Source organism: Danaus plexippus, chromosome 4, assembly GCF_018135715.1.
Source record: "Danaus plexippus chromosome 4, MEX_DaPlex, whole genome shotgun sequence".
Classification (NCBI taxonomy): Eukaryota; Metazoa; Arthropoda; class Insecta; order Lepidoptera; family Nymphalidae; genus Danaus; species Danaus plexippus.
The window spans coordinates 8681569-8709526 of NC_083538.1; the positions used below are offsets into that span (position 1 = coordinate 8681569).

The window sequence follows — 27958 nt, forward strand, 5'->3', positions numbered from 1 at the left end:
TAAATTCTCGAACAAGACAAACAATGAAAAGTGAAGTTGCGACATAATTATAACAATTACAGAATAGTTTGAACCAATTTTTAACGACAATCAGGTTTCTATGTGTCTCTCGGAGAACAAAGCCGGATCAATGCAATAGCCTAAATAATTTGGCTAAAAACTAACGTCCAACGACTCGTCTCCGTGTAACATTCACATCAGATCATTATTTTTTAATATTTTATTTACGAGTGTGTGTTAAGATTATGCTACAGTTTTATTGACTCCTAAATGTTTGACTTTTCGGGACAATATTGAATTGAAGGAATTGATAGATACATTTTTAAAGGCCGAGGCTATTAAGAAATAACAGATTTAAGTATTGCCGGCGTCGATGTTCCTTTATAAGAATCTTGTTTAATAACAGTTTTATTATATTCGCTTATGTTTTGCTTCCGTGTAGATGGTTCTGATAAGATTTTGAACTGTGCTCTGTGGGAGTGTGACATGTGATGAACGTATACCATGACAGACGCCCGTCGGCCATTGTTTTTGATTATAGATCTGGTTCAAAATATACCCGGCGATCAGATTTACTGTAGATTTTTTTTATTACCTTGAATATTGTTATAATTTGAAATATGTCTTCAATAATAGAAACAACATTAAACAGTTTATAAAAATTTAATGATAAATCTTGTATATGTCTTAGTGGGTGATTTCTATTCTATGTTATATACATGTTCTAGTAAACTAGGTTTGGGTTGAGTATTTTAATTGTTTTATAATAAACTAGTGCCCCTGCCTTGTTTTTTTGTCGGAACCTTCTTCTCCAAGTATTTGAACGTTTCTCACCTGTTTCCTTGTTGGTGCTGCGGTGGTCAGCTCGGTGGCGGGCGCTGGTGTCGGCATGAAGTCCGGGCTGATAGCCAACAACAGCATTTTCAACAAGAGAGCTTCTCTCACTTCGACCGGGAGATACTCCGGTGTCTGTTCTATATGTTCCGAGGCTGAACCCTGAGCGTCATAGGGTCGCGAGTATAATCTTCTTCGAGGCAAATAGCGATGGGACTCGTAGTCGCGATCGTCGTAGTTTGATACTTGTGTTGAATAAAAATCTTGTCTGTACTGCGGTTGATATCTGTAGTCGTATTGGTCGTCGTCTTGGTGGCGAGAATAGGGCCGCGATTGTGCGTGATACGGTTCAGAGCGGTAATGAGCCGCCTGGTAGGCCTCTGGCATTATCTGCTCCATGAGAGCTTGCAGACGGTTCTGTCTTAGTATCAAAATATGTAGCAAGCGTTTGAAATCTCTCGTGCTCACCGGTGCTGAAATGGAATGCATTTCGTTTACAGGATCGTATCTTTGAATTAAAGGCTGTGGTCGATATGGGTTGACATATCTCGCTTCGTACCCCTGAATTGGAACGCCTCTATCGTCGACTGGCACGTGGATAATTCTTGGGGCTGGTCTGTAATCATTATGTCTGTATTCATAAGGACCAGACTCCGCTTCTTGATTGTTCTTGACTTGCTGTGATTCTTTTACATACTGTGAGTCCAATATTTTATCTGGATATTCATAGTTAAGAAAGGGCCGCTGGTTGCCAATGGGAATAGGGGCACCGGGATTGTCTCTCAAATATTCCTGAGTCCTGAAAAGAACAGCCGCAGGTCGACGGTATTGGGGTTGATAAAATATTTTATCGGAACCTCTCTGTGCTGATATGTGTACAACTGGTACAGGATTGGAGGTAACACTTTCATCTGGCTCATAAACACGTCCAGCGGTGGCTTCCAATGTCGTCTCCTGTTCCTCTTCTTGTTCGTCATCATATTGTTGCTGCTGTTGATGCTGCTGCTGCTGCTGCTGTTGTTGTTGTTGTCTTGCGGATATTATTGAATGAAGAGTAACTAATTTAGGACGAATCGTGGTTGTAGTAAATAAAGGCCTGAGAGTTCCATGTGATAAGTGACTCCCATAAACATCAGTTGAATCATCTCCCATTGATTGTTGAAGATTCAACATATGATGATTAGCGCTCGCTCCTGATAATTCACGTCTCGTAGCTGTCGATTTATTAATATCCGTCTCTCTTTCTGTCGTATGCTCGTAAACGGGTTTTAGAGTCTGAGACGCCGTACTTGTAGTCTGTTTGGTTATTAAATCGTCTTTGGAGGTTACAGGTGCAGTTTTTGCTGATTGAGACCGTGATTTCAGAAGATCTTCTCTTCGATGAACGTTCGAGCTACTTGCAGTGATTTGTTTTTGAGTTTCCGTAGTTGTATCAGTCGTTTGAGGGCGCACAGAGCTTGACCCGGTTCGTCGTCTCGGAATGGCTTGTATAACTGTACCTCTGGTGGTGGTGCTTCCTCTGGTCGGATACACTACAGTGGCTAACGGTCTTCTTGTCGTCGACGATATAGTTTTGTTAACTCTCACGACCATGGTGGGTGTAGTTGGCGTGGTACTAGTAGTTACCGATGCCGGTGTGCTATCAGCAGAGGAACTGTAAGTGACACGTTTTATTTCTCCATCATCTGACACATAACCAAAGGTTCCTTTTACGTTACCCAAAACATCTCTACTTTCAATTTTAAACGTTCCATCGTTTGCTTCGTATCCAATCGTATACGATCCATCTTCGTTCAGACGACGAATTTGTTTTACAATTTCAGCTTTGGTCGGGTCCGCAGTTTCACTGGCCTTGAGAATTTCTTGCGTGGTATTATTTGGAGGATTGGTTGTAGTCTCTGTTGAATTGGTAGCAGTGGTCGTCGCTATGATACAAGCGAGCAGCATGAAGAGGTTCATCTCGATAGGGCAACGGAAGCCGCATGACGGCGCTACGGCTTCGCCGCGGTCGTAACTCCCCTATATAAAATATCGCCCCACTTGCGTCCCTAGCGTGCGAACAACTTACGCAAACGACGCTATTGTTGTCACTTTATTATCTGAAACGGAAAATCTTTTTTCTATGTATCTACTTGAGTCAGACACCAATTGTCATTGTACAAATAAGATTATGCACAGTACGAGTACACTTGTATCGCGTCAGTTTGTCAAAAATTAGGGCGGCTAGTGTCGTATTTCATAATATGTCTATATTTATTTTATGCAATTGTTAGCAGCGGTCTACTCTCCTCTATACAGCGATTAGATATTTTTCACACGAGATACCTTCAATGTCAGCTTTAATTGCAGTTTGTCTTATCTCAGTGTTAAAAGTGGATTCACCTCCAAGGTTCCTCTCACTTAATTGTCGCCTAAAATTGTAGTTTATAACACGGCTGCATCTCCTGGGAAATAGGTTTTTAATAAGTACTCTAATATTTTGTTGATTGCGAGTTCGTAATGGACTCTCAGATAATTTGCTCCTTACAAAATTAGATGCTTGTAATCGTAATAGTTATTTTATTTAACGCTAAGCTGTTTTTGATACTCTGCATCTGTCTTTATGTTTGGCCACCAAACAATGTTTTAGAAAAGATTCAAGTTTATTAGTAAATAATCCTGAATGCCTCAAGTAACTAATATTTTCTGGAACTCTTCCAATCGGTTTCTCTTCCTTTTAAGTATATTATATATACTATATACATAAATAATAATTTTAATATTTTTAAAATGTATAACAAAAAAATGATAGCTATGAATGTTAAAATAAAAGTTTTTGAAACAGCTCCACCTGGCGGTAATTAATGAATTTACTTGACTAGATATCTCATCCACTCACATACATGTAACACCTAATACAACACAGAGCTATGAAGCGGTCGAGAGACGGCGTTAGTCTGCTGTCAAAAACGTCTTATGTTTAACAAAATTTTTGATTCAAGAATTAGACCACCGACTGCGTCATAGTGATTTACTTTTTTAATGTGCCATCATTTTTAATCTATTAAATGAAAGAATATATTTCTAATTGAATTAATATAGAGCCCTATTGACATCTTCCTCTCTGCTCGTATACCTATCCCGCGAAGCTCTTCACATAAAAATATTGTTAAGTTTCCATTCCAATTAATCTCATGTAAATTTTTTTGCCTTCACATTCTAGCCTGTCTTAAACTAGATTTGCTTACACACAGAATAGAAAGATATTTAAATATTTATTTAGCCAGTTCTCTAAAGTCGCTCGTTCTTAAAGAAAATAAAAAGTTTTTTGATATTGTTTATGTAATGCTCATCATTAATATCTATACTCAGATTTCTCAAAAGATTTATCTCTTTAGTTCAGAAAATTTTGCAGTCGATATTAAAAATAAACAAGTATTAATTTTAAACAAACTCATAAATCCGTCTTCCTGTTTATTCCTATCTGTTACAGAACTGTATTTTGATGAGCACATTTTTTTCCGTATTTGTTTATTTCAGGTTTATTAAGTTTGTAATTAATTTCTAAATAGTTTGGACTGTAATTTCCTGTCATTAGCTTCTCGTTCTCCATTGAAGTGTGACCACACACGTTAATAACGCACGTCCTCTCTTTAAAACAATTGTTAATCATCTTTAAATTTTTTTCAATATTACTCATAACTAATATTAGTAATAATGAAAGAGGGGACCGTCTTAATTCATATACACATTATAAGATAGATAGCTCAACGAAGTCTGCTTGCTTTTATCATACAGTAAATTTTAATTATTTCACTGACATCAGTAGCTTTAGATTAACTTATGGTATATGAATGTAATTTGTTATGAAAAATTCATTAAAACAGTTGAATTAGCTAAACTATAACACGCTAACTAATTATGCAAAGTAAACAGCAATTCTGGTGTACGTAGCTGTTTATAGTTAGCAACACGACCCGTAATGGTACGGCCTTCCGCATTCCTTGTCGCGTAATAAAAACTAAAGCGATCTTAATCATTGCGTAGTACGTGCTGAAGAAGTGCTTGAACACGTGTCTATTTTATACATTGCATACATAGTGTTGACGTCATAGTAAATATTGCAAATATACATACACTTACACGTTACACGTGTTTAGTAATCAGAGAAATAAGATTGTTATGGAGGATAACTTTAGTTCCCGTATGTATATATGTAGCGATCATCGTATATATTATACTGTTTTCAGAAAGAATTTCCTGGGGCTGGCATTTTAGAATCCGTATCTAGTTATAATGTAAAATCAATTAAGTTTATTGCCATGTTCAATGGAAATTTACGTAACGAAGCGTGTCATATAAATACAGGAGAGTTAGGAATTGTTGAAAGTTTAAAAAGTCGGCTCTAATATAATATTGCGTTTTCAGAAAAAGTAAAAGAAAGATATACGTATTAATAAAAAGTATAATTTATTAAAAAACAAATATTACAAAAAAATGGTATCTCAATTATACGTAATGTCCGAAGTGGGAACGTCGTGGACTTAGTACAACAGTGGTTCGTATTATCTTTAAAACTTACTTCTAAATAACTTTAAGGTACTGAGACACAGCAATATGTACACTCGCGGCCGGCCGCCACAGTCCACCGAACTAGATACTTATTCCTGTACTGAACTACTCTCGCATGGTGTTAGGCCTGCAGGGACTCAGTCGATCATATAATTTATCTAGTTCAGATATTTAACTAAGGTTTTAAAGCTGGATGCCGTGGCCTCTCAGGAACGCGTCGATCTGTCCCGTGGACTGATTCTCTCGCGGCACGTAGTAGTACTGGGGTGTTTGCGGAGACCGCTGAGGAGCCTGCGCCTGCTGAGCGATCGCTAGTCTCTGGGCTTGAGCTTTAGCCGCAGCTCTGTCTCTTTGTAACTGACTTTGTTGAATTTGCTGCTGCTGGGCAAAAAGTTGTTGGGAACTTTGGAATTGTGACTCAGACTGTTGCCTCTGGTAAAGTTCCTGCGGATTTGCTTGTTGTACTTGTTGTATTTGCTGTCTATATATGGGAGCCTGAGCGGATGGTCCAGAGGAAATTTGTGGGGACGGTATGAAAGGTCTCTGCTGCTGCTGCTGCTGAGATACGTAAGGCTGAAGGCGTTGGTTGAGATTGAGTTCTCCCTTTGTCTGAGGCAGAGATTGGAAAAGTTGAGTATCGTATTGACCGCTGGAAGGATCGAAGACTAATTCAGTTGAGTATAAAGGATTGCCAGAAGGAATAGCGGCAGCAGCGGTAGGCTGAGCTCTGCTTGCTGTACTTAAAGAACTAGGTGTGGAAGCAGTTTGTTGATTTTCACGATGGAATTTAGCAAACTCAGCAGCAAAATCGATCTGTCCCGGTCTGGAATTGAGAATGGCGGCCGGTGAGGGGGATGGTGAATATTCAGGCTGGGGACTGTACTGAATTTGGGGTTTGGGTGTGACTTGGACTAATTGTGGTCTGAAGGTGGTCGCTGGTGGGAGCGCTCTGGCAGTGGTCACTGGTACCGGTCTTGGCGTAATAGCGATCTGTTGAGCTTGGTAGGCCGGTCGTAATACTGGCCTTGCTTGTTGTGGACGTTGAACCACACGCGGTCTAATATTTTGGAGAGGTTCCTCTTCGGGTTCTTCATCAGCGTCCCTGAAATCGTTTTGGAAGTAGGTAGTCGCTGGTCGTGGTGTGGTCGGCCTTACGGGTGGTCTCGACGGGTAGTTGGGTTCAGGGTCGTCTCTCTCTGCAGAGTCCCTAGACGGAGCTTCTTGTTCCTCATCGTCTGGCTTGTTGGGATCGCAAGGATTTCCTGAGACGTAAGTGAACTCTCGTTTGTTACCATCGGGGTCGACATAACCGTATTTACCACGAACGACGCAGTCAGTTCCTCTGGTCTCTTCTTTGAAAGATCCGTCCGCAGCCTCATAACCGAAGGTAAAGCTGCCGTCATCGTTAACCTAAAATTAGAGAGGAGAATCTAAGTTAACTTCTCATTGATTTGTGTATAATATAGCCATGTATGTACTTGAAGTATGCTTGCCTTGTTGTAGTTCCTGATGGTCTGTACTGGAGGCTGCTTCTGTGCTTCCTGCAGCGGTTGCGATGACTTGATACGTGCTGGTCCGCGGTGAACAGCCCGAGGCTCGTACTCCTCGTCAGCGCGGTTTTGTGCCTGATATAAGTTGTCATAAGCGTCTTGAGAAACCAACACCAACTGGAAAGGAAACATCAGAAATAATAAGTATCTGTGAACTTTTAAAGGTAGATACTACACGTCATCAAACATAAATATTTTTGGAGGACAACTCTCACACTACTTGTTAGATATCATTTTTATATAATAATTATTTAATTGCTGCAAAATAAAAAGAATAGTGAAGACGTCATATTTAAAAAATATGATTTGTTTTGTTGATATTTAAGATGGATGACCTTGAAGATACTCGAAATACAGTACCGTCTGTACGTCTGTAAATAAGCTAAGAGAAATTAATAATATAAACATATGTATACCTGTCCAGATCTCTCCTGGGACTGCGGCTGATAGTCATAGTCATCGATGGGTTGCTGCACTCGCGGACGAGCTCTGGCCGCCAGACCCGTCGACAGCACAAGACACAACACCTACAATACACAGTTACTGTTATATAATACATAAACATACACGCGTTCAAACAACGCCGGGTTAGTAAAAGGTATCGCGATCGATTACCTATAATGAGTAGGGAATGCAAGCCCGTGGATTATTTTACTTTTCATTAAGGCTTCTAAACATAAAAAATACTTCTAATACACAGAAATAATGATACGTCCCTTTTAAACTATCCTGAGTACACAAAGAATGTCATTTCTCTTTAAGATACAGTGCATTTAACCCGTTGAATTTATACCAAAAAAATGCATAGAATAGTTTTTAAACTCGAACAATTCACATGTCTGTGATTAATGAGCAGTCCGCCCAGCGGTCCTTGGCCATTACAGCGGAACCTTAAACTTTAGCAGCTCGCCCTCGCGTCGCCCTGACATATGAACATTTATTTAATTAAAAATCATTTATTCCACAGCTCATTACTTCGCCGTTGATTCTGAAAATGTGGATAATTGGCGAAGGTTGAGAAGTTTCAAGTCACTGTGGAATCTTAATGACTTTAGAGCATTATATTTTTGTTACTTTTTTATTGGAGATAAAAATAATACTCGTAAACACAAAACTCGATAATAATTTTTAAGGTAATCTTTAAACAATATCATATTATTGTTTTAAACAATAACAAATATTATCAGTATATAAATAAAGCTCACTTTGCATGAACTTTTTTGTTAACTTTTTTGTTAAATTAATACAGTGTCTGTTGGGTAAAAGCGCTGTGTACTAAGACAACGTAATCTAATGAATTGACCTGGCTATGAAATAGGTGGCTTAGGTAAGTGGAATGATTAGAGAAATACTGATGAAGTAAGAATTATAACAGTGCAGTAGAAACCAGTTATTACAAGGGAAATATTAAATGATATAGGAAAAATAACCGCGCTACTTAATATCGGAATGTTGGCTTTAGTGATAATGGGGAAGAAAATACTGGGGTCGGCGACCAGAAGACGAGCCCTGAGACCTTCAACATGTAGTGGATCTTATTATAAATAGTCATTTATTAATATCATGTTAAGAATGTTAACGGCTCTCTATAAGTTGAAATTGACGCAGAAATCTTTTTTTAACCAAGCCTTGAACACGCATTACCTTATATTTACAATCTAAAGTTACGGCTTGTATTTCGTAAAATGTTCGCATTAAATCTTATCATATAATAATAGAATATATTTTTGTATAATTGCTGTTACAAAATCTGATCGCATACCGGCCTAGTTGAGAGTGACATAATACTAGGGCGAACATGCCTCGGGCGGACTCAGCTCTGACTAAAAAAAATGTTCAGTCGAGAGTTACGAGCTGCTTTGAGATAGTTTAGATCACTCACGACTTCTACATGTTTGTGATTGATAAAAATTTTTACTTCACTAGTCTAAATCTCCATTTTTCATCGTACATTTACTTAAAGGCAATGCAACGCCGGTTGCGATATTAAATCATAGAGCACGGCGGTCGGAGACGGGAGTCGTTACACGTACGGTTCTAATAGACCGCCGTCCGACAAGTTTCCATAGCGATTGTTAATGAGGCGTGTTGAAAAAACTTTAAACTTATAAAAAAATCTTCGTCAACATTACGTTATGTAAATAGAGTAAGTAAAGAGTGAAGTGAGTGAAGTCCGTTATATAATAATGAGTGAACAAGTCGTGTTGAATTGTTGTGAAAGCTTTTAACTGTTATTGTTGCGCATTTCGACACAAAATTTTATAACTCAAATGACAATAAAAACATTTTCACATTACTAACGGCTTTATTTTTATGAATTCACACATTAATATTTTATACGCTTTCATTAAATACAAAATAACCTGATTATCTTTATAATCTAATATTAATAATTCCATTTTCGACGCATTTCGTTCAGACGATGCTAAGGTGACCGATGTTACGAATAATAACACTTTTAAGATAAATAAAAGCTTGTTTTAAAATTAAGGTTCTATACCGAACACACCGGAAGGTTAATGTTCAGTTGTCAGATTATTATGACATCGAACACCTCGTGTCTGTGAACGTACTCAGCGTTTTATATATTTTTATGTAAATAATATTTTTTTATTTCACAAACATTATGACAAGTCAGCGTGAAATTGAAAATTTTGTGAAGAAATCTTCTGTTTGATATTTCCAACCGCTGTCAAAATTTGTTATCGAAATATGAAAAAAAAATCATTTCTTGTGCAACCTTAGCTCAAAAAAACATACTTTACAAAGCAATAAAGCAATTAGTATTTAAAAAAATCTCAAATATATTTTTATAACATTTTATCTAACTTATAAACACTTTACATATCGTAAATGGTTTTATTGATATAAAACCAGAAAGCCTGAACTGATTGTAACCAAACTTTACATTAAAGTAGTTTGTATCTCGGAATTAGCCACGTTTAAAGTCATTTCATATCCTTCCTAACAACAAAACCAGGGGGAACTAACTAGTTATGTATAACTAAGTTAAATAAGAAACATAACAATAACATTCCTTGTAAAGACAAATTAACACCTGTACGTGGTCGGTGGTAGTGTTGCTCAACGGCGCGAAAGTGTCTAACGTGTCTGTAATATTAATAGATATCGAAAAATATTACCTGCTCGTGTTGGAAAAAAAACACTTCCCTGAAAAGTCATTTCTAGATCACGTTAGTAACACAGATGCTATGAAATAAAATTAGCATTAATTACGAAATAAAGACACGCACGAAAATATGTTTAATTTGTAATGCTCGAGGGAAGTGTCGAAAGTAATTACAGAATGGAATGCGTCTAAACGGGAGCACCTGATCTGTGGGTCACAACAGATTATAACCCGTTCGCTGGTCATGACCCACTTGGGTACCACACATTCGCAACTCACACATTCGGCTCGTAACTTGGGTCATAAATTATTTTAATAAAGTACCCGCAACGGATTAACAGAGCATGTTTAATAAATGAATTATTGGGCTTCTAATAGGAACGATTCTGTAATAATATATCATAGTTGTAATTATCGGTCACTCCCCACGCAAAGGCTGGTGTGGGCGGTAGTACTGTTTCATTATAATTTAATATATATATATATATACTCATAATGTTATAAATACGTTTTTTATGTCAAGTGTCAACAGTGCCAGTAAAATCTTAATTATGATTGTTTTGGCCAGAGCCCTTAGAACTCTATCGATCAAAGTGTTACCAGCGAAGTAGAAGGTAATACTTCATATTATAGATCGTTAATTATTTTAACAAATAGGTTTCTTATTGGTCATAATAAGATGTGAAAGAAATTTCACAAGTGTGTCGAAAACCAAGAATCGGAATTCATAGAGAGATCACAGTAAATGAGAAGTAAATCGCCTCTATCAAAACACAATCAGGCTTTCAACACATTCTCTACATAATATATTGAAGGTTGACGTTAAGTGTCAGTAGTTTGTTACTTAAATACAATCATAGCCCAGTCACAGACGCAGTCGGAGTACGAAACGAGAGTTCTCTTAAATTATTTCAACAAATAAAGATTAGACAACACGAAACATTTTTAATTCACTTATAAAAATTCTCAAACATTTAAATTAATGACAACAATATAAATATATACGAAGCCTTTTCGTTTTATAATTAATCAAAGTTGCACATTATTTTCTTATCTAACTTTCAAAACTATTATAACATTACAATATCACTGGCCGGGCGTTACATCACAATTAAATTATATGTTGAACTATGTACAAACAGCCATTAGCTTTACTCTGTCACTTGTCATTAGAGCAATCTGTGGAATACATCATTACCGATATATAATCATCGGAATACACCACACACACTTCCTTATCAACAAACATACGAATCGATGGCCGGCTAACGATATTTACATCTTACGAAATTAATACAATCCACTTCAAACATTAGAGAGAATTGATTTTATTGAATGGTTGGTGGATGAAACACATCGCCGTGACCGATTTGGTATTTCCATATTGATTAATTGATGTTTGTTCTGTCTGTGGATTGTTACTTCAATTGTACTGTTTTGAAACTACTCAATCAATCGATAAATGACTTATTGATTGGCTGCTTAAAACAATAAAAGTAAAATTTCAAGTTGATAAATGAGGTTTTGTGTGTTGAGGAAAACATATTTAAATAAAAGTATTTTTTATATTCAACGATGTCGACAGTAAATTTTCTATTAGTTTTCCGTTTTCAAGTTACGAAGAAAATAATATCCAAACGTAAAAAGATGTAGATCCATAAACAGTTCCCCCGTAAACCTCACACCCTTCATCTTGGCATGCACTTCATCCAACACAGCCTCATATTGCTTCACAGTCATTCGATATCATCTGGGAATAGAACCCAGATACTATTCATACATATCAGCTTCCAATACGTGTCGTCACACGGAACCTAGGGCGCGTGAGACATGACGCAATGTATAGGTACACGAGTATGCTCCCAAACCGAATAAATTATCCCACAGCACTATCCCAGCAAGCCCACGAGCTCACTGAATACAACAGTATAAATATCCATATTAAAGTCACAGTTTAAAAAACTACATTATAATTATAATGTAAGATGACAGTTTAAATGTAGAGCTGTTAATATGCTTTGGAAGATTTATTTCACATATAACGGAATCACTTTCGCTATGTCCGGCATTACGCATGCGAGGGACGGTTTAGAAAGCCTCGGCTTTTCACCGGAGCCTCCTCGTGGCAACAAACTAGAACCGGATAGAGCTGACGGACACGTCTCGTGTGGATTGATAGTAAACAAAATATATACATATATGTATGTTGTAACAAAAAAAAATTAAACAGAATCTCTTCTCGGCATCTCTTACGATGTTAATTGTTCTGGATACTAGTAAAATTAATTCATTATGAAGAATTCTTTAGTCTATTTAATTGTTTTCATAATATTATGGCGTAATAATTATTAATTATAATTAATTATACAACATCAACTCACTCTACAACATACAGAGTGACTGAGTTCTAATAGTTCCTCTCTCTAACAAACACACACCGCAGAGTTTCCTATTTTCCAATCTTTAAAATTATATGATTTCACTCTTCCATAATATAGTTGTAACTTTAGCAAATAAATTCAACATTATATTTCATGAAGTATAGTCGGGAGCAGAGCTTGTTAAGAAACAAGTAAGTGTTCAGTTAAATATTTTCCAGAGAACTCTCTAAGTTCAAGGTGTGTGACTCTCTCAGAGTCGTTGCCAAATGTTTTGTAACTTTTGCGATATTATAAATTATATTCTGTAATGACAATTATAACGCACTCGGAGGCTTCGTTCACACCGATTGCATATCTCAAGTATGTATAATAATCTTCACTTCTATGTATACTGTATCATATAATTTTTATCTAATTAAAACTAATATTTTCTTATTGCTACGCGTTTTTTATCATTTCATACAGAATATAGTATATTAATATTAAAATATTAGTTTCATTTAAATGTTAGATCTCATTATTTCATTATCTGTCATATCTTAATGAATATTTTTAAACAAATAGCCAGTAAGTGAAATACGTCTCATCAGCAGCATCCGCATTGCCTTCATAACTATTAATAAACCACGTTTATATAAAAACGAAGTCATCACGATTTAATGACAAGTGAAAGATAAAAAGATTCAATTTTAAGAATGTGTCTGTTTGTTTTATAATACATTATTCTAAACTAATGTTTGTGTACAGACCTCTCAGTACACGACCTCGGACGCTGCGCGTCGTGTCGCCGAATTAAAACTCCGCGGTAAATAACTAATGGACAGTTTATCGTATATTTAAATATATTCACATAAATGTCGTTTGCTATCAAAATTAAATTCTGTTTTAAAAATAAAAGTCCATAAATAAAATACCATAAATCTTATAACTATTAATATTCATATTTACTGTGAAGAGAAGTATAATAACGTATTATGTGTTACAGAAGTGAAAGTTTGTTCAAAACTTTATATTTGGATGCTATTCATAGAATTTATTTCAACATTTAATTTGAATGTTTATTGTTCATATAAAAGAGTTCAACGCTCACGAACAGCTACGACCGCGCGTTATATTGATTACTGTTAGGTTTAAATGCGTTGGTGAAGTAGGAACTTAGTTATAAGTTTCTGTACAGATATTATATTATCTTATTGTTATTGTGTTCGTTGCATGAAAGCTGGCTTGGTTTTGATATCTAAATATATGACATAGAAGAAATAATAAACGAAATTAATAGATAAGAGTATGCAGCACGTCTCATTATAGGTGTTATATGGATCAGTTGAGTGTTAACTTTTAATATTTACTATACTGTGAAGTCGGTATCATTGGACGAACACACAGGCGGTAAAAGTTCCGTTTCGTATCGCCGTATAATTTTATTGATCACAACAAAATCGGTTTATGAAAAGTATACGTTCCGTGGTTTCCGGATGTCGGCCATTTTGTTACGAATCCGTAATTCCAATAAATATATGCATTGACGTACTTTCATTTACAACTTTAGCAAGTTATTAAGTTATATTTAAACACAAACGTATCTCTAAATTCAGAGTCAATCATCATAAAATATCATAACGAAGTATGTAACGAGAGCTTTCATTACGAAACTTAGAATTTCACACAGAGTTCATCCGCGGAAACCGAGCAGAGAGTACTCCTGGATGTTCCAGATGATTAATAATAAAGAATTCAAGCTCATAGACGTCACAGAGCAATAATAGCTATAATAGCTAGTCACGATTCTCAACAAATACACTATAAAAGAGAATTCTTAATTTAATAGCAATGTTCCAGTTCTCCTGTTTGGTTAAGCATCTTTTCAGTTGCTAACTATTTGGCAGAGCCTTCATTAACACCTGTTATATATTTATAATCGTAGCTACATATTTCATAAGCCCTGACATAACACATGGCGTGCGGCGGTCACGGTTGGCTGTGCATCTGTTACGATGCACGTAACGCTCGCCTCATTGGACACGTTATGGAAATAATTAGAACATGCACTCGCGGCTGATACAACATTCAACAATTAAAACTCACTTCGAGTATAATGTTAGGGATAATTATTAAGTGATCGACCTTCGGAGCGATTGGGCCGGAAACAACACATAATTCAACAATAGATGCGTGAGGGCTGCGGCGCTGCGTGATAGACAGAGCTGACACTGTATAACTAAATACAAGAAGGTTGTGATTGTATTCACTTCATTCATTGATAGCCACAAACTTTATTTCATGTGAGAAATTTCAAATTAAAGCCTGAATTCGATTGAGGTTTAAGTGTTTTCATTTCTTATTATATTCGTCAATCTAGTTAAGTGAATACTGTTCTAATGTACGCGACCCCATCTAAATGATTTAAAGAAGACGGGAACAAACAAATTGTTTATACTTAACACTTTATATACGATAATTAATATTTAATATTAATTTTAATTACAAATGTCATCATATTTACACTAGACTGAAATACCAACATACATGTTTTGTAAATTCTTGTTTGGTGCGATTTTAAAAGTGTCCCTTAGTGACATTCTCTCAAAGGTTAACTCAGAGCTGTTCGGTTAGAAAGGATAGCCAAGGTCGGTCTCCGCAGCCGGCCGCAGGAGCCCTGCCGCGACGACGTCTGACTCAACCACATTACTCACTAACTAACATTTCCTAATAATTAACAAAATAACATCTGACAGCTTAGAAATTTAAAGAACCTATTCTCTCTAATCCCACCTTTAGCGGACTGCAAAATAGTCTGGTCTTTATTTGATGTGGTTTAAAGTGTTTGACAACATCGTGAGGCGGGTTGGAAGCCTGGTTTTTGTTACACAAGATCGAATGGCTACATTTCTATTTAATAAGCCGTATTTATACTAAAAGTAGTCTAACGATTTAATATTTGTAGCAATACCATTATTAAATATGGAATTCATGGCACAACGCTATGTTATAATTACTATACAAATACGACGAATCAGTACAATGTTACCGGAAAACTAACGTCGATGGTGAGGAATGGCTCCCGTATACGGTGTGTGTAACGTAAAAACATTCACATAATTTTCTTCATTTACGACAAGTTAAAAAATATTTCTCTAACACACGACCTTTCAATTAATATAAAGGACGTGGGATTTCTATAGCATTTGATTGTTTTTTTTGTCCGACGACATTCTGTAGGAGCTTATTCGTGTACCTGCACATATTATACGTAATAATTACTATGGCGTATAATATATTGCATTGTTTAATGTAAAACATTACGTAAATGGTTAATATTTTTTGCCAAACATCTCGCTGAATGCGCCTAACAGGTGAAGACTCGCAAGGTTCAGAACCTGTTGAATTCGTGAGAGAGAGCTCTATTCATGGACCGGTCCGTATCAACCTTACAATGGATGGGACACCATTGTCCGCTCCTTAAACACGTCTGTCATACTTAAACTTGAAATGTTGGTAGAAGTCAATTTCAATATACCTTAAATTAAAAGATACACAAGTGCCACATAATGGCAGTTTTCAAAGTCACTTAAGTAAGACTAGTAACTTAAATTATTGAATGAGATACGGGAAAATCTTCGTGGGTAGTATAACTATGCAATCTCGTATTAAGCCACATCTCGTCAGGTTCCCAAGCAGACCACTTTAAGGTCTGAAGGTAGAATATCTACTGCAGACCCTATTACTACGTTATTCTTTTGCTCATATTCTTATTTTTTAAATCGTTCAACAAATTAAACTATGAATTATATATGAATAATTATTAATTTAAAACACAAATTAAAAAAATATACTTTGATAATATCTGTAAAGATTACACAGGGTAGGTATGTAATGTTTTAGGTCTGTTGCGCTAGGAGTTACATACTACAACGTGTGGGTATTAAAACGGTAAAATATGGCATAAACAGTCGCCTTTACATAATTATTATGTATAAGGCTGTCCGCCGGCGGGCCTGCTGTTTATATAACGGAATGCATTGTGTGATACAACACGTAGATTCAATGTCACAAACTAACTACCTCCAGACAACAACCTACGGGTCACATTAGTAAACCTGACATATTGTTTTAAAACAGCTTTACGATTAATATATTTACGCTGATCTGAATTTAGTTCATTCTGTATTAAAATTAATAATTAAACTTAACGTAAGTCAGAAAAACATGATTAAAACGATAAAAATATTTCAATGACATTGAAAATATTAACAAAGGTATATTTTGTATCCGTTTATCAAAAATAAACCAACGTTCCACAACTGTCCTTAGAAATTATATGCTTTGATATCTGAAGACGTTGCAGATGAAATAGTTCTTTAATTGATTACATTCCGTTCTATGAAGCCAGCGGGGAGCATTCAGAATGTAGAAATAGTTCAAAGTGTCAAAACTCGTATAAACCCTGTATATATGTATAGTATAGTTAGATTGTTACGAGAGCTATCACTTTCCTAACAGAGTGTAATCACCTGCCATTGTGATGTCTCGATGGTAATCAATTACATCTCGTTAATGAATCATTGTGTTTCAGATGTGTATCGGATTCTGCGAGTCGGTACTGAGCGTGACTGTACATGTTAATGTACAGTCACATCGATTCCACTTATTATAATATTGTTCTCTTGTGAGAGTGTCCTGATGTATGGGTGTTTGTTATCCTTTCATGCAGAGACTAATAAACTGATTTTGATGAAACCTTACAAGAATGTAGTTTACACATAGGAATAATACATGCAATATAAATTATCCTGGATTTCATGTTCAATGTGTGATAGTTATATCTCACACGAAGTCATGAAGTCTAAGCTGACGAAGTCGCAAGCAAAAACTAGTAGTATACTAAATATGTATTTGTACATAACTATGTTGAACTGGAATCCCAAAGTGATAAACATTCTAATAACATTACGTTTACTTCATTAAGCATATATTATAATATTCAACGTGTTAATGTGTGTGTTTGTCCAGTAGAGACGGTGGACATACAAGACTATGTACGTAAATATCTACACATAGCGTTTAAATGATATGTAAAAAACTAATTAAATTTCTGAAACATTAAAAATAACAACAACATTTTATAAATAAAATCATTTAAATGAATAATTTTCAGTAGGAGGCGACGGGTCACGACCTCACTATGGACTGAAATTGAATTGGCCTTCTAATAAGCACTCCGCGAACAATACAACCTCACTTAAAATAAATCCGCGACCACATTGTAAATGCGAAAGTAATACTATCATTTTGTTTCAAGGTTACAATCAAACTATATTTATTTTAGCGAAAAGGTTACTTACATCAAAAGGTCAAAGGGCAAAACTAGAGTAAAAGTTTACCAGAAAAGCTAATAAATGTGACGCGTTTAAAAAAATTCACATAGACAGAGGCGATTACTAACTACAACTTATACGTTAATTAATATCTTAAAACTAATAAAGATGCAAAAAAAAGGTTTTTTGCAGCAAAATATAAACGTAGAGTTGAAATAAAAACTATGACAAAGGTCAAAAAAGTTTATACAAAAGACAAATAATAATGTTTCTTAATTCCGATACTGAATACAATCTCGTATCGATAAGGTGCTTGCAGTGAGTTATGTCCGAGGGAACACGGAGCCGACAAAAACGATAAGCCTTTGTGTTTATCTCAACCTTGTGAGTGTTCAGAATCCAGACAACCGATGCAAACGCCTATAAATCTATTATCATTTCAAAAGTCTCACACATATATTTTTTTCCTTCGCTGTTTCGCAACTGATGCAGATAAATGAAATTAGTATGATTTACGATACCCGAAGGTAACTCGCGTTTATATGGTGCGTAGGTTTCATGATGAAATTATATCTAAGCACCTCTACTTCTTTGAACATTCACATGTTTTGCGTCGCTTGTACTATACTACTTATATGAATATGAGCAGATATTAAAATTATTCGACTTTATTAGTTTATGGGAAGAATCAGAGACGCACATGCCTAAAACGCGATCTATAAGAAAAGGTTAGACGACAACCGTTCGCTTGTGTTCAGAGTGTTCTTACAATAGCAGTTGTGAGGTCATTTTGTGTGTCCGTGTGTAAATAAAAGACCAGACACGACGGAGCAGACTTCGAGACGAGTTCCTTTTGTTTTTAACTTTTAATTGTTTCTAAACAAACCTCCAAATTAATGCTTTTGACCTCTCCGTAAATTACACGCGATGTTGTTACCGGAGTCGTAACTTTGCTATTAATGTTACAAAGAAAACCGATACAAGCCATTTATAAATTGTATGAAAAAATATAAAAACTCACGAACTATCCATAAAACCTCATCAAAGGCTAACCCTATAATTTGAACGTTGTGAGATAGTTTGGTTTTGTTTAACAATACAGTAACTGGTTTCTTGGATACGATCTCTATACGGGTTCCTTATGTCGTAGCCCGTCTGTTGCTTCACTATAGCATGTATCAAATGGAAAGGAGTAATTATTTGTCTCTCATAATATCGATATACAATCAATAACATTAACCACAACATGTAGACGAAGGTAAACTGTAGACAAAAAGGTCTTGGACCTAAAAATATACTCGCAATAGGAAAAATAGTGTTTGTAAGTGAAATCCTCTTGATAAAGCCCTAACAACACTACAAAGTAAAGCCACTTGTAATATTTAAGATACAGATTTAATCCGTGTAAAGTTCTTTGGTACGGCACTCCCACGTTCGTCAAGATCAAAATTTTTTAACATTTAACACACTATACATTGCTTTGTACTCAGTATAATTATAGGTGCCTTACATCTTTTAACATTTAATTAATCATAATGTATAATATATAGTTTCGTTGCTTCACTTTAAAACAGTTTTTCAATGAACAGTGAAGTTAGTTTCCCACAATAACGAGTTTAACTCTGATCTTCGCCTTCAAAGCTGTCGCAATGTCGATGAGATAACACTGAGAGATCAAAACAAAGAATAAAACTGAAAATATTATCTTTCTAACATATAATTACATATTACTTAGCTCAAATGTTATATATTTTTTACTAACATACATAAATTTACTGTGGGTTTGCCTGCGACGTGTGACGTCTTCGTCATCTGACCCATGAACCAGCAAATGAAAAGGGTACGAAAAATTTTATGGGCCTAGTCGAGAATAAGACTTTTTAATTACATCTGTATAGTTTTATACAATCCTTTATATTCAATAATTTTATAATATTGTAACATTTAATGGACTCGTAAGTATATATTGTTGAATGCCATTCTCATTACACAGAGGATTAAAATTACACTCGTATCATAGTCGGCTGTAGTATTCAATTGAAAATGTTGAAATCACGAACAGTGACACCTGACGCTATACACAAAGTAAACATTTGAATTTAAAATAAATAATAAATTATAAGAAATGTGTTATGTTATAACGAAATCCTTTTCATCGGGATGTTTTTGAACAAACGTTTCGCCATACTATAATAATATAATTATGAAATGTCTGTTTGTCCGTCGCTGAGACGACCCGGTTCCCAGGGAGACGGAAGTTTTGAAGATACAGACATCGTGACAGACGAACATACGATACTATCAGCGTATATTAAATAGTGTTCACTAGAAACGTCACGATTACACGGAATAAATTATCCTTAATCCAATAAGAATATTTTAAATTTTTTTAGTAATATTTTCAACTATAGTAAAAAAATTATAATAATAGTGTTTCCGTATCACAATAAGTTAACCAAAAACAACAGATATATTTGTAATACTGATATCATTGAAGCTGGTCGTAATCTGCGGACTACGATCTGGACAATAACTAATAGTGACAAATGTCCTCAAAAACCCACGCATTTCTCATGCGGCCTGTACGTTTGTACATTTGTGGCGGTAATTTATATCAACTTATTCCCACCACAAAATAATATAAAAAGTCACTTGAAGCATTCGAGCGGATACGAGGACGCTGTTAATTCAATACTGCTGTCAAAGTCATTTTTTTATTTTAAAGCTGACTTTAATCTTTGTGTACAGAATGTTTATGGAAATTAACAACTATTCTTCCGAACCACCTTAGAGTCATGTTGAGTTAAAAAAGTATAGAGCAGATTTTTTCATATCCAAACAATACATTAGGGGAAGTATCAAAACAATGGTAGGTACACTCGTACATTAAAAAACCGCTACTTCCATTTCTCACGCGTTTCACTTCACTTGAAAGCGACGCGTTGATGTAAATAAAAATTAAACATTATAGATGAGTCGCTGACTTTAGACGGGCAGTAACGAGTAATAGAAATGTCCTGACTCTCACAGAAGTCAAGGGATACTATTGATTTAGTACATTGTTTTGGTTATGCAGGACATCGTAACTCACACGAGCATAAATCTTTTAATAATTCATGTAATAATCATTTGAATACTTTGAATTCTAATATTGAGAGGTGGATGACCTCAAAGCATTATTAATCCTTTTACGATCTGGTCTGGGCCCGAGCGCGGTTGCCCAATAAATAGCTATTTGGTCTCCATATCGATTCATTCACTGGATACTTTACATTCCTTATCAAATTCATTAAACTAAGCCGAGATTTTTTTGAGTTCCTGGTTTTAAGATATATAGCCTGTCTTTAACTATGAAGGAAATGTAAACTTAGAATTTTCTTTAGCAACCACTAAGCAGTATAGACGTAAAAAATATTAAAAAATGCTTAAAAATTTATTTTAAAATTTTACAATTAGATTTGATGTAAATGTCCCTCACAAAATACGAACAAACCGATTGTTGATATAAGGATAAAATGAAAGTTCTTCGATTAAAATGTTACTACCATCAATCGAAGTTAATCAGTTATGACTTTGGTCTGTTACACACAAGCTTGTTGTTTTAAGTTCACAGCAGCCTGTAATATTCCCACTCGTTCAATATCATAGACCCGCTTGTCTTGACCCGGAGATCAACAAAAGGTCTAACTCAACCACGATATACTCCGATATGTCTCTAAAGGACTAGGCTCGAAAAATAAAATGTGTATATCTGAACAAGCAGAGAGTCGATTCAATAAATTGTTAAATAAAATAAATAATCTTTAAATAAACGTTCATACAGCAAAATCATTAAGCATAGAAATATGGTCTAGAACCACATCCCACGCTACTGCACTACACAGAAACACTTAGGAGAGTCCAGATAATAAATAATCCCGGGGTGCGTTCTGAAACCACAAACCTACACTTAATATTGACACTTACGTAAATTTTGACGGACATTTTGTAGGTCAAGTAACTTGTCACTCGCGAGAAGCACATGCGCGGTGAGTCGCGCCACGAATGGCGCCCGGCCAGAAGTCAGCCTTATATACGCTCCCCCCCTACGAGTTGTATTAATCATGTTTGAATTTTCACTGGTCGATCGGTCTGGATATGCTTCCTAGTTCGATAATCCCAAATTAGTTCGCTGCGATGAAAAATATATCCATCGGCGTAATAACAGCAGCGTTATGTTAGCGAGAGCACTTAGGGACCAGCCGGTGCGAGTGAATGGTGATAGCGGAACATAACAACTCTAAGAGAGAAAAGAATTCTGTTAATAAGGTTTGGAGTGTGGTCGTGCCGTTTATTACGGCTACCAGCTACCAGGCTGTTACGAACTATGAAAGACATAAAAATTAGACTTCTTTATATTGTAATAAATAGAAAGATTTATAAACCAAAGTTTTTCTTTTATTAATACCTAAAATAAAGTTCAGAGTGAACGCGGCAGCAATAGTATAGACGAAACATTAGACGAAATATTACTTAAGGACCAAGACAGTGTTTCTCTAAAAAGAGATAACATATTCAATCTCAAACATTCAATTTACTATTGCTATTATAAAATAAAATACCATAACATTTTTCCTCAACATTCATATTTTTTACTTTACTATGAGACATTTCTAAATCAATTAGAAAAAAGGTTTTGTTACATAATATGTTTCGTTAACTTTGGCAGAATAAGGCGAGGCCTGTATGAAATGTGTGATACTAATACATATTTTGACCTGCTTTAGATTCACAACCAACCGACTACAAATATATGTATATACACATATATATTGTAAACGTTTTTCTTTCTGTACCGCCTGGCCAAGCACGATGCGTTGTATCGGTTTGGGTCGTATAATGCAATCGTTTGACTGTGTGCATTATTCATAGTTTTGTAAATGATAGCGTACGATGTTATTTGAACTCAAAACATTTGATTTGTTCGTTTTAAGTCTACATTATGTAACAAAATAACAGGGACAAGACTTTTAATCTATGTGTTATGTTATAAATGACTGATCGTTAAAAAACTATTCTTTTAAAGCTCTCAACTTTATGTCTGTACTAACGAAATGTTTCGGATTCACTAAATATCAATGTTCAATGAGATTATGTATTATTATTAAGATTTTCATAATTTCTCAGAAGCCGAGTCTCAGTCAATAACAAAATAAAACAATTCTCTATTAAGTTATAACCGACACGCCAAGCCGTAATGCACACCGGACCTTGGCACGAGTGTCCGTTGCTTTAGTATCATTGATGTATGTTACTCACTATACTTCGGTTACAGACAACTATTGCCCAACTTCACTTCATATCAAATAATTATCAATATCTCTTGATAAATTTTATTACACTGATATTGATTTCATTCTCAGCTTAGTTTTAACGAGACCTTACATTTGATTTTGTTTTTTATAAATAAAATTATATATGTACGCGTTTTTCATTCATATATTAAAATCTAATAAATTTTAAAGGAAATGTAATCTCAGATAACACATACAATGTAAGTGACAACATAATATTGTTAAATAAAAAAAATACACACATGAATACAATCTGTTAGTTAGAATTAATATTACATTAAGTTATCAAAATTATATCTAGAAAATTATGTATATCTCAGTCATGGGAAGAAACAGTTAAGAACTAATTTAAGATCCCATGCTTTCCCCATTGATAATTACATAATAACACATTTAAATAACAAAAAGTGTGAATCTCGCCTCATGTGTAACATTTAAAAGAATCGCACGACACACACGAACAGAAAGTGTTGCGAGAACTTAGTGTGACTACTTGATACACACGGACACATTGAACGTTTGCATGGACAGGAAGAAACAGGTTGTGGACCAGCTCCTGGCTCCGGACGGGGGAGACTGGCTGTTGTTGGATGCATTAAATAGTGTGAGAGTAACAAGTTAACAAACGAAAACAGATAGCATCAGCTCTCAATGCCATAGGATTTAACTCGTGGGGATTTGTATTCTAAGGGATATGAATATATGGGAAAAATTCTAAGATTAGAATATAATGAAATAGAGAAGGCATTAAGGGTTTCAGTCTTCTCTTGTATCAGATAAAAGGAAGCAAGAGCTTCTACAGACGATCTTGCATGACATGAGAAAACTGCCACAGTTTAGTCGACCTCCACCAGCCCTGGAACAACTGCTTGTTGTAAAATAGACAGTCAATATTATTGTTATCTTTGTGAATAAAATTATTGTTTCAAACTCTCCTTCTGTCCATTTTTACCTTTCCTTCTATTTCACAGTCGACGTTTTGGTTGATTTGCAGTAACCGGATCAAGATAGATGCTAGGCGAAAGACATGCTTAAATAGAAGATCAGTATTTAAAAAGTGTCAAAAAAAAATTTATTTATTTGTCACAAGAGCAAAAGCAAATACAATTGCTAGCTAATCTGAATAAAACTACGAGTAAAATACAAAAGGAAAATGATCAGACCCAGAGCTTCCGTCAGAGGAACAACCACTAAGACCCAGTGACATCGTTTATAAGCACAGTCGAACAAATTGTACATGAATAGCAGTCTAATCATCATTAATAGTTTTAACAAACAATGAATTAAACCACTTTCATGTTTGTTTTTAATTTATTCATAGCTCCCTCTAGTCCCGAGATAAACGAATGAAAATTCAGCACAATGTTAAGATTAATCCCAATAATGTTATCCTCTTTATATCAATGTGGATAACAGCGAGGGGTAGAAACAAATATATTAGTGTTTGCTAGCTGTCATGTGCGCCATTGTTTCACTTTCACGGCGCGGGTCCAGATACATGTCAAGGTCGGTTGATACCTACAATAAACCTCCGAGTGAAAGATTCAATGTTCGATTAATCAACTATATCTTAAAACGTATAACAAAATCTAACAATAACTTGAATTACTTGTAATTAACAATGACTGATCTGGTCTCTCTGACTAATTAAATCATACAATCTTAAAGCATCAATCAAGCAATATATGATGCAATCGATGCATTTTTCAAGTTTTTTCTTGTATCTTAATACCTCCGCTTTGGGAGTTCGTGGTTGTATGTAACTATTAACAAAGCAAGGACGAATAAAGTCCGGCTGTCTGTCCGTGGTTGGTGCGTCATATTTGTAATTTTTTTATCTCCTATAATAAATTTACATTCAGTTCCTATAAGCATTCCTTAGAAAATATATTTTTAGTTATCCAAAGGGTACAATCGCATTTCATAAAACACTTTTAGGAGTTTTTGGTATTATTCAAATATAATCATTAAGTCAGCTTCTTGTTTTTTCAAAAAGCGAATCTATATTTATGTTTCTAAATGTATCCGTTCGACCAAGGCGTTCGCACCTCATTTAAATCCTAGCGGATGTGTTCAGCAATTAACATTTATTTAATATTAGGAAGTCGTGATCGACATTACCCAATAAACCCATAACATTGAATAATATGCTGACTAATAGTGTATTATGATAAGGCTGGACTCGTTTGAATTACATACATTAAGCCTCACAACAATATACATTATTTTTAATAAATAAATTATCATTACGTGTAATCATATCACAAAGCTTTTATATTAGAAAGATTTATGATCTCATTTAGTTCATAAACAACAAAAATATAAAAACAATATCAAAAGATGCTATGTGAATACACACGGGTTGTAAAGGGTGTTTAACTAACTGTAAGATGCAAACCATATTCCTACATACGAACGAACCCGGAAAATATAAGAATTTCTCGAACAAATAACGCACACGTAATTATTCATAACCCATCCATTGAAATTCAATCAACGAACTTGCTTAAAGCATTCGTAAAATTTAAAGAACCAATAACAATTTACGGTTAACAACCTTAAAAAAAATCACTGAATTGCTGTGCAATTTGAATGCATCCGTGCAAATTGCATTTGACACCAAACGATACGTGCTCAATGACAGATGTCAAACAACATCAATTATTCATAGAGTGAGATGTTACGTTACACCGAAACGAATAACTCGCCACGAACAGCATCACAAGTGATACAAGCCGGTGTCAGTGTTTTAAACCTTGTAATGTAAGTACTTAAGGTCCATTTTTAGATTTGATTAACAATGGAATGGTAATGTACGCATTGCTACAATGTTCCGACGCACCAGATATGTCAAGGACGGTTTGCAAATAATACTTTCTTTGAATATTCAACGTATCCAACAAATAGGCACCTAAATATACACATGTATATTATTTACTCATAATATTGGAAATTAAAGTAAGGAAAACTAAATAAACTTCGTAATAATATAGTTCATACGAATTTAAGAAATAATTCAATTAACCTCTGTGATACCTTTACTAATTTACCCAATGTCGTTTATTATTTAGTATGAGGTTGGTCTCAGGTCCTGACGGATAAGATAATGCCCAAGGAACATAAAAACTATCACGAATGAAGTTGCTTGTAAAACATTCAAATTGTATAAAAGAGCAAAACTTATATCATGTATTTTAAATGTTTTGAGTATTGAAAGCATTTATTCACTCCACTATCACATAAGAACGAAATAAAGTAATTTAAATATTCAACAGAAAAAAAAAGATTCCAATCTTCGTTCTGTAATTTAAATAAATTTTCTAGTCTCTCCGCATATCGGAAAACAAAAGAAAGTATCTAACATTTATATAACGTTCATGAATAAATGAAAAACAAGAGTGAAACAAATATTAAATCACCAACAGCATATGTTAATAGAAAAAATACCTTTTATTAATAATAATTAAAGGAAATAATAAATTATGAATTGTAACATACTTCACAAATTAAATAAGAACATAATTTAACGAAACAAAAATTAGGACATTTAGTCCGCTCATATCACACAGAATATATTAGTATGTACAAGAATATAAAGATTTTTTGTTATGGTCCAAAAAAATATTGTGAGCCAGTTTTAACATTCTACATTTACTAGTTAACAAATAGCCTATTAATTTAATTCTTGTGGATTTTATCACACATTCATTGAATGTATACGCTTAAAGTCGAAATAGGTTGTATATGTTGGAAACAGCCTCACAGAATCGGTCGTAGCTCTTTATGCCATCCATTCAAACTATTGAAAATACAACAATCTGTCACTTGTCAACCGTCCGTCAAACGGTATACAAGAAAAATGGGAATGTCGTTTGTAATAAATTACAAAAATTAATTGACATGGAAATTTGAAGCTAAAAGTGATACAATATGAAGCTGTCAAAATAAAAATAGAACGAGGCGAAAAGCGTTGAGATTGTACGAAAATACACCTTCAGACTGTATTCCGAACCCTGACCAGCTCGGGACAGATTCAGTTTTGTAATATAATGCCTTGGGCTGGTCCTTGCTACAACGGCTGTCATACTTACATCTCATGTATATAAAGGCTTGAGTTACATTAATAATATATAAAGATAATATACAATAAACATTTCAAGAAAGATCTACTTTAATAGAATAACAGAAAAATGTGTTTCTGTTCTACATCAGATTAGTATTAAAATGTTGATCATGACTCGTTAAAGGTTTGCTCTGTGAAGGTAAATATGCTTCAAGCCGAGTAGATGCTTTATTTTGGGCGAAAACGGACAAAGTTTTATCGTATGAAGAGAGCTCTGTACCTCCGCACTCATTCCAGTAAGTTCGCAACAATCAACCGGCGAGTGCGCATAGCGATCTGGTCAGGGGTGCTGTTCATCATCGCTGTGTTGCTGCGGACCTTGTACCTGAAGTACGTCAAGGAGACGTGGAATGAGTCAGACAGCTCCATCATGAGTACGAGAAGAGTGAGACGCTAGCGTTACACATCAGACATACGGTTGACATAACTAAATAATGTTCCTTGATAAGTACTACATAATAAATATAATCTCGCCTTGAACTTTATTCTAAAATGTTTCCGTAACATTTGGTTAACGTAATAAATTAATGCTACAACCTAGAAAACAACATTTGATTATTGTTAACGGAAGCTTAAATGTGTCGGAGTTTTAATTATACATGATTTTAGGAATAACAAATGTTGACAATTTTAAATTTATATACAAACACCTAGGTACCAGCCCCGACTTCGCACGGGCTCTTCACAAAAAATATAAAATAGCCTGTTTAATTTTGGGAATTATTAAACTTATATTATGAT

The 27958-nt window shown here is 34.9% G+C and overlaps 2 protein-coding genes and 1 long non-coding RNA gene across 3 annotated transcripts; 1 reads left to right on the forward strand and 2 right to left on the reverse strand.

Moving 5' to 3' along the window:
* Positions 1-660: 660 nt before the first annotated feature.
* LOC116768817 (bromodomain-containing protein DDB_G0280777-like) lies at positions 661-2819 on the reverse strand. Its single transcript, XM_032659654.2, has one exon. The coding sequence runs from the start codon at positions 2791-2793 to the stop codon at positions 772-774; it is 2022 nt and encodes a 673-aa protein (XP_032515545.2). The 5' UTR covers positions 2794-2819; the 3' UTR covers positions 661-771.
* A 2441-nt stretch (positions 2820-5260) lies between these two features.
* LOC116768696 (putative uncharacterized protein DDB_G0271606) lies at positions 5261-21840 on the reverse strand. The gene is made up of 4 exons (XM_032659484.2): positions 21728-21840; positions 7352-7462; positions 6879-7052; positions 5261-6795 (listed from the first exon to the last, which is right to left on the reverse strand). Exons 1-4 carry the CDS (start codon positions 21782-21784, stop codon positions 5569-5571), a joined length of 1569 nt encoding a protein of 522 aa, XP_032515375.2. The 5' UTR covers positions 21785-21840; the 3' UTR covers positions 5261-5568.
* Positions 21841-26873: 5033 nt separating this feature from the next.
* LOC116768581 (uncharacterized) lies at positions 26874-27697 on the forward strand. The gene is made up of 2 exons (XR_004353379.2): positions 26874-27356; positions 27455-27697. It is a non-coding gene; the product is annotated as an uncharacterized LOC116768581 (long non-coding RNA).
* The last annotated feature ends 261 nt before the right edge of the window (positions 27698-27958 follow it).

What these genes read in the sequence shown, in the direction of transcription:
- LOC116768817 (XM_032659654.2), bottom strand. Translation starts at nt 2,793, where the DNA reads ATGAACCTCTTCATGCTGCTCGCTTGTATCATAGCGACGACCACTGCT.
- LOC116768696 (XM_032659484.2), bottom strand. Translation starts at nt 21,784, where the DNA reads ATGTGCTTCTCGCGAGTGACAAGTTACTTGACCTACAAAATGTCCGTC. An exon ending in AAATGTCCGTCAAAATTTAC is followed by an intron (nt 7,463 to 21,727) that starts GTAAGTGTCAAT and finishes TGTGTATTGTAG; the next exon opens with GTGTTGTGTCTTGTGCTGTC. An exon ending in CCATCAGGAACTACAACAAG is followed by an intron (nt 6,796 to 6,878) that starts GCAAGCATACTT and finishes CTCTAATTTTAG; the next exon opens with GTTAACGATGACGGCAGCTT.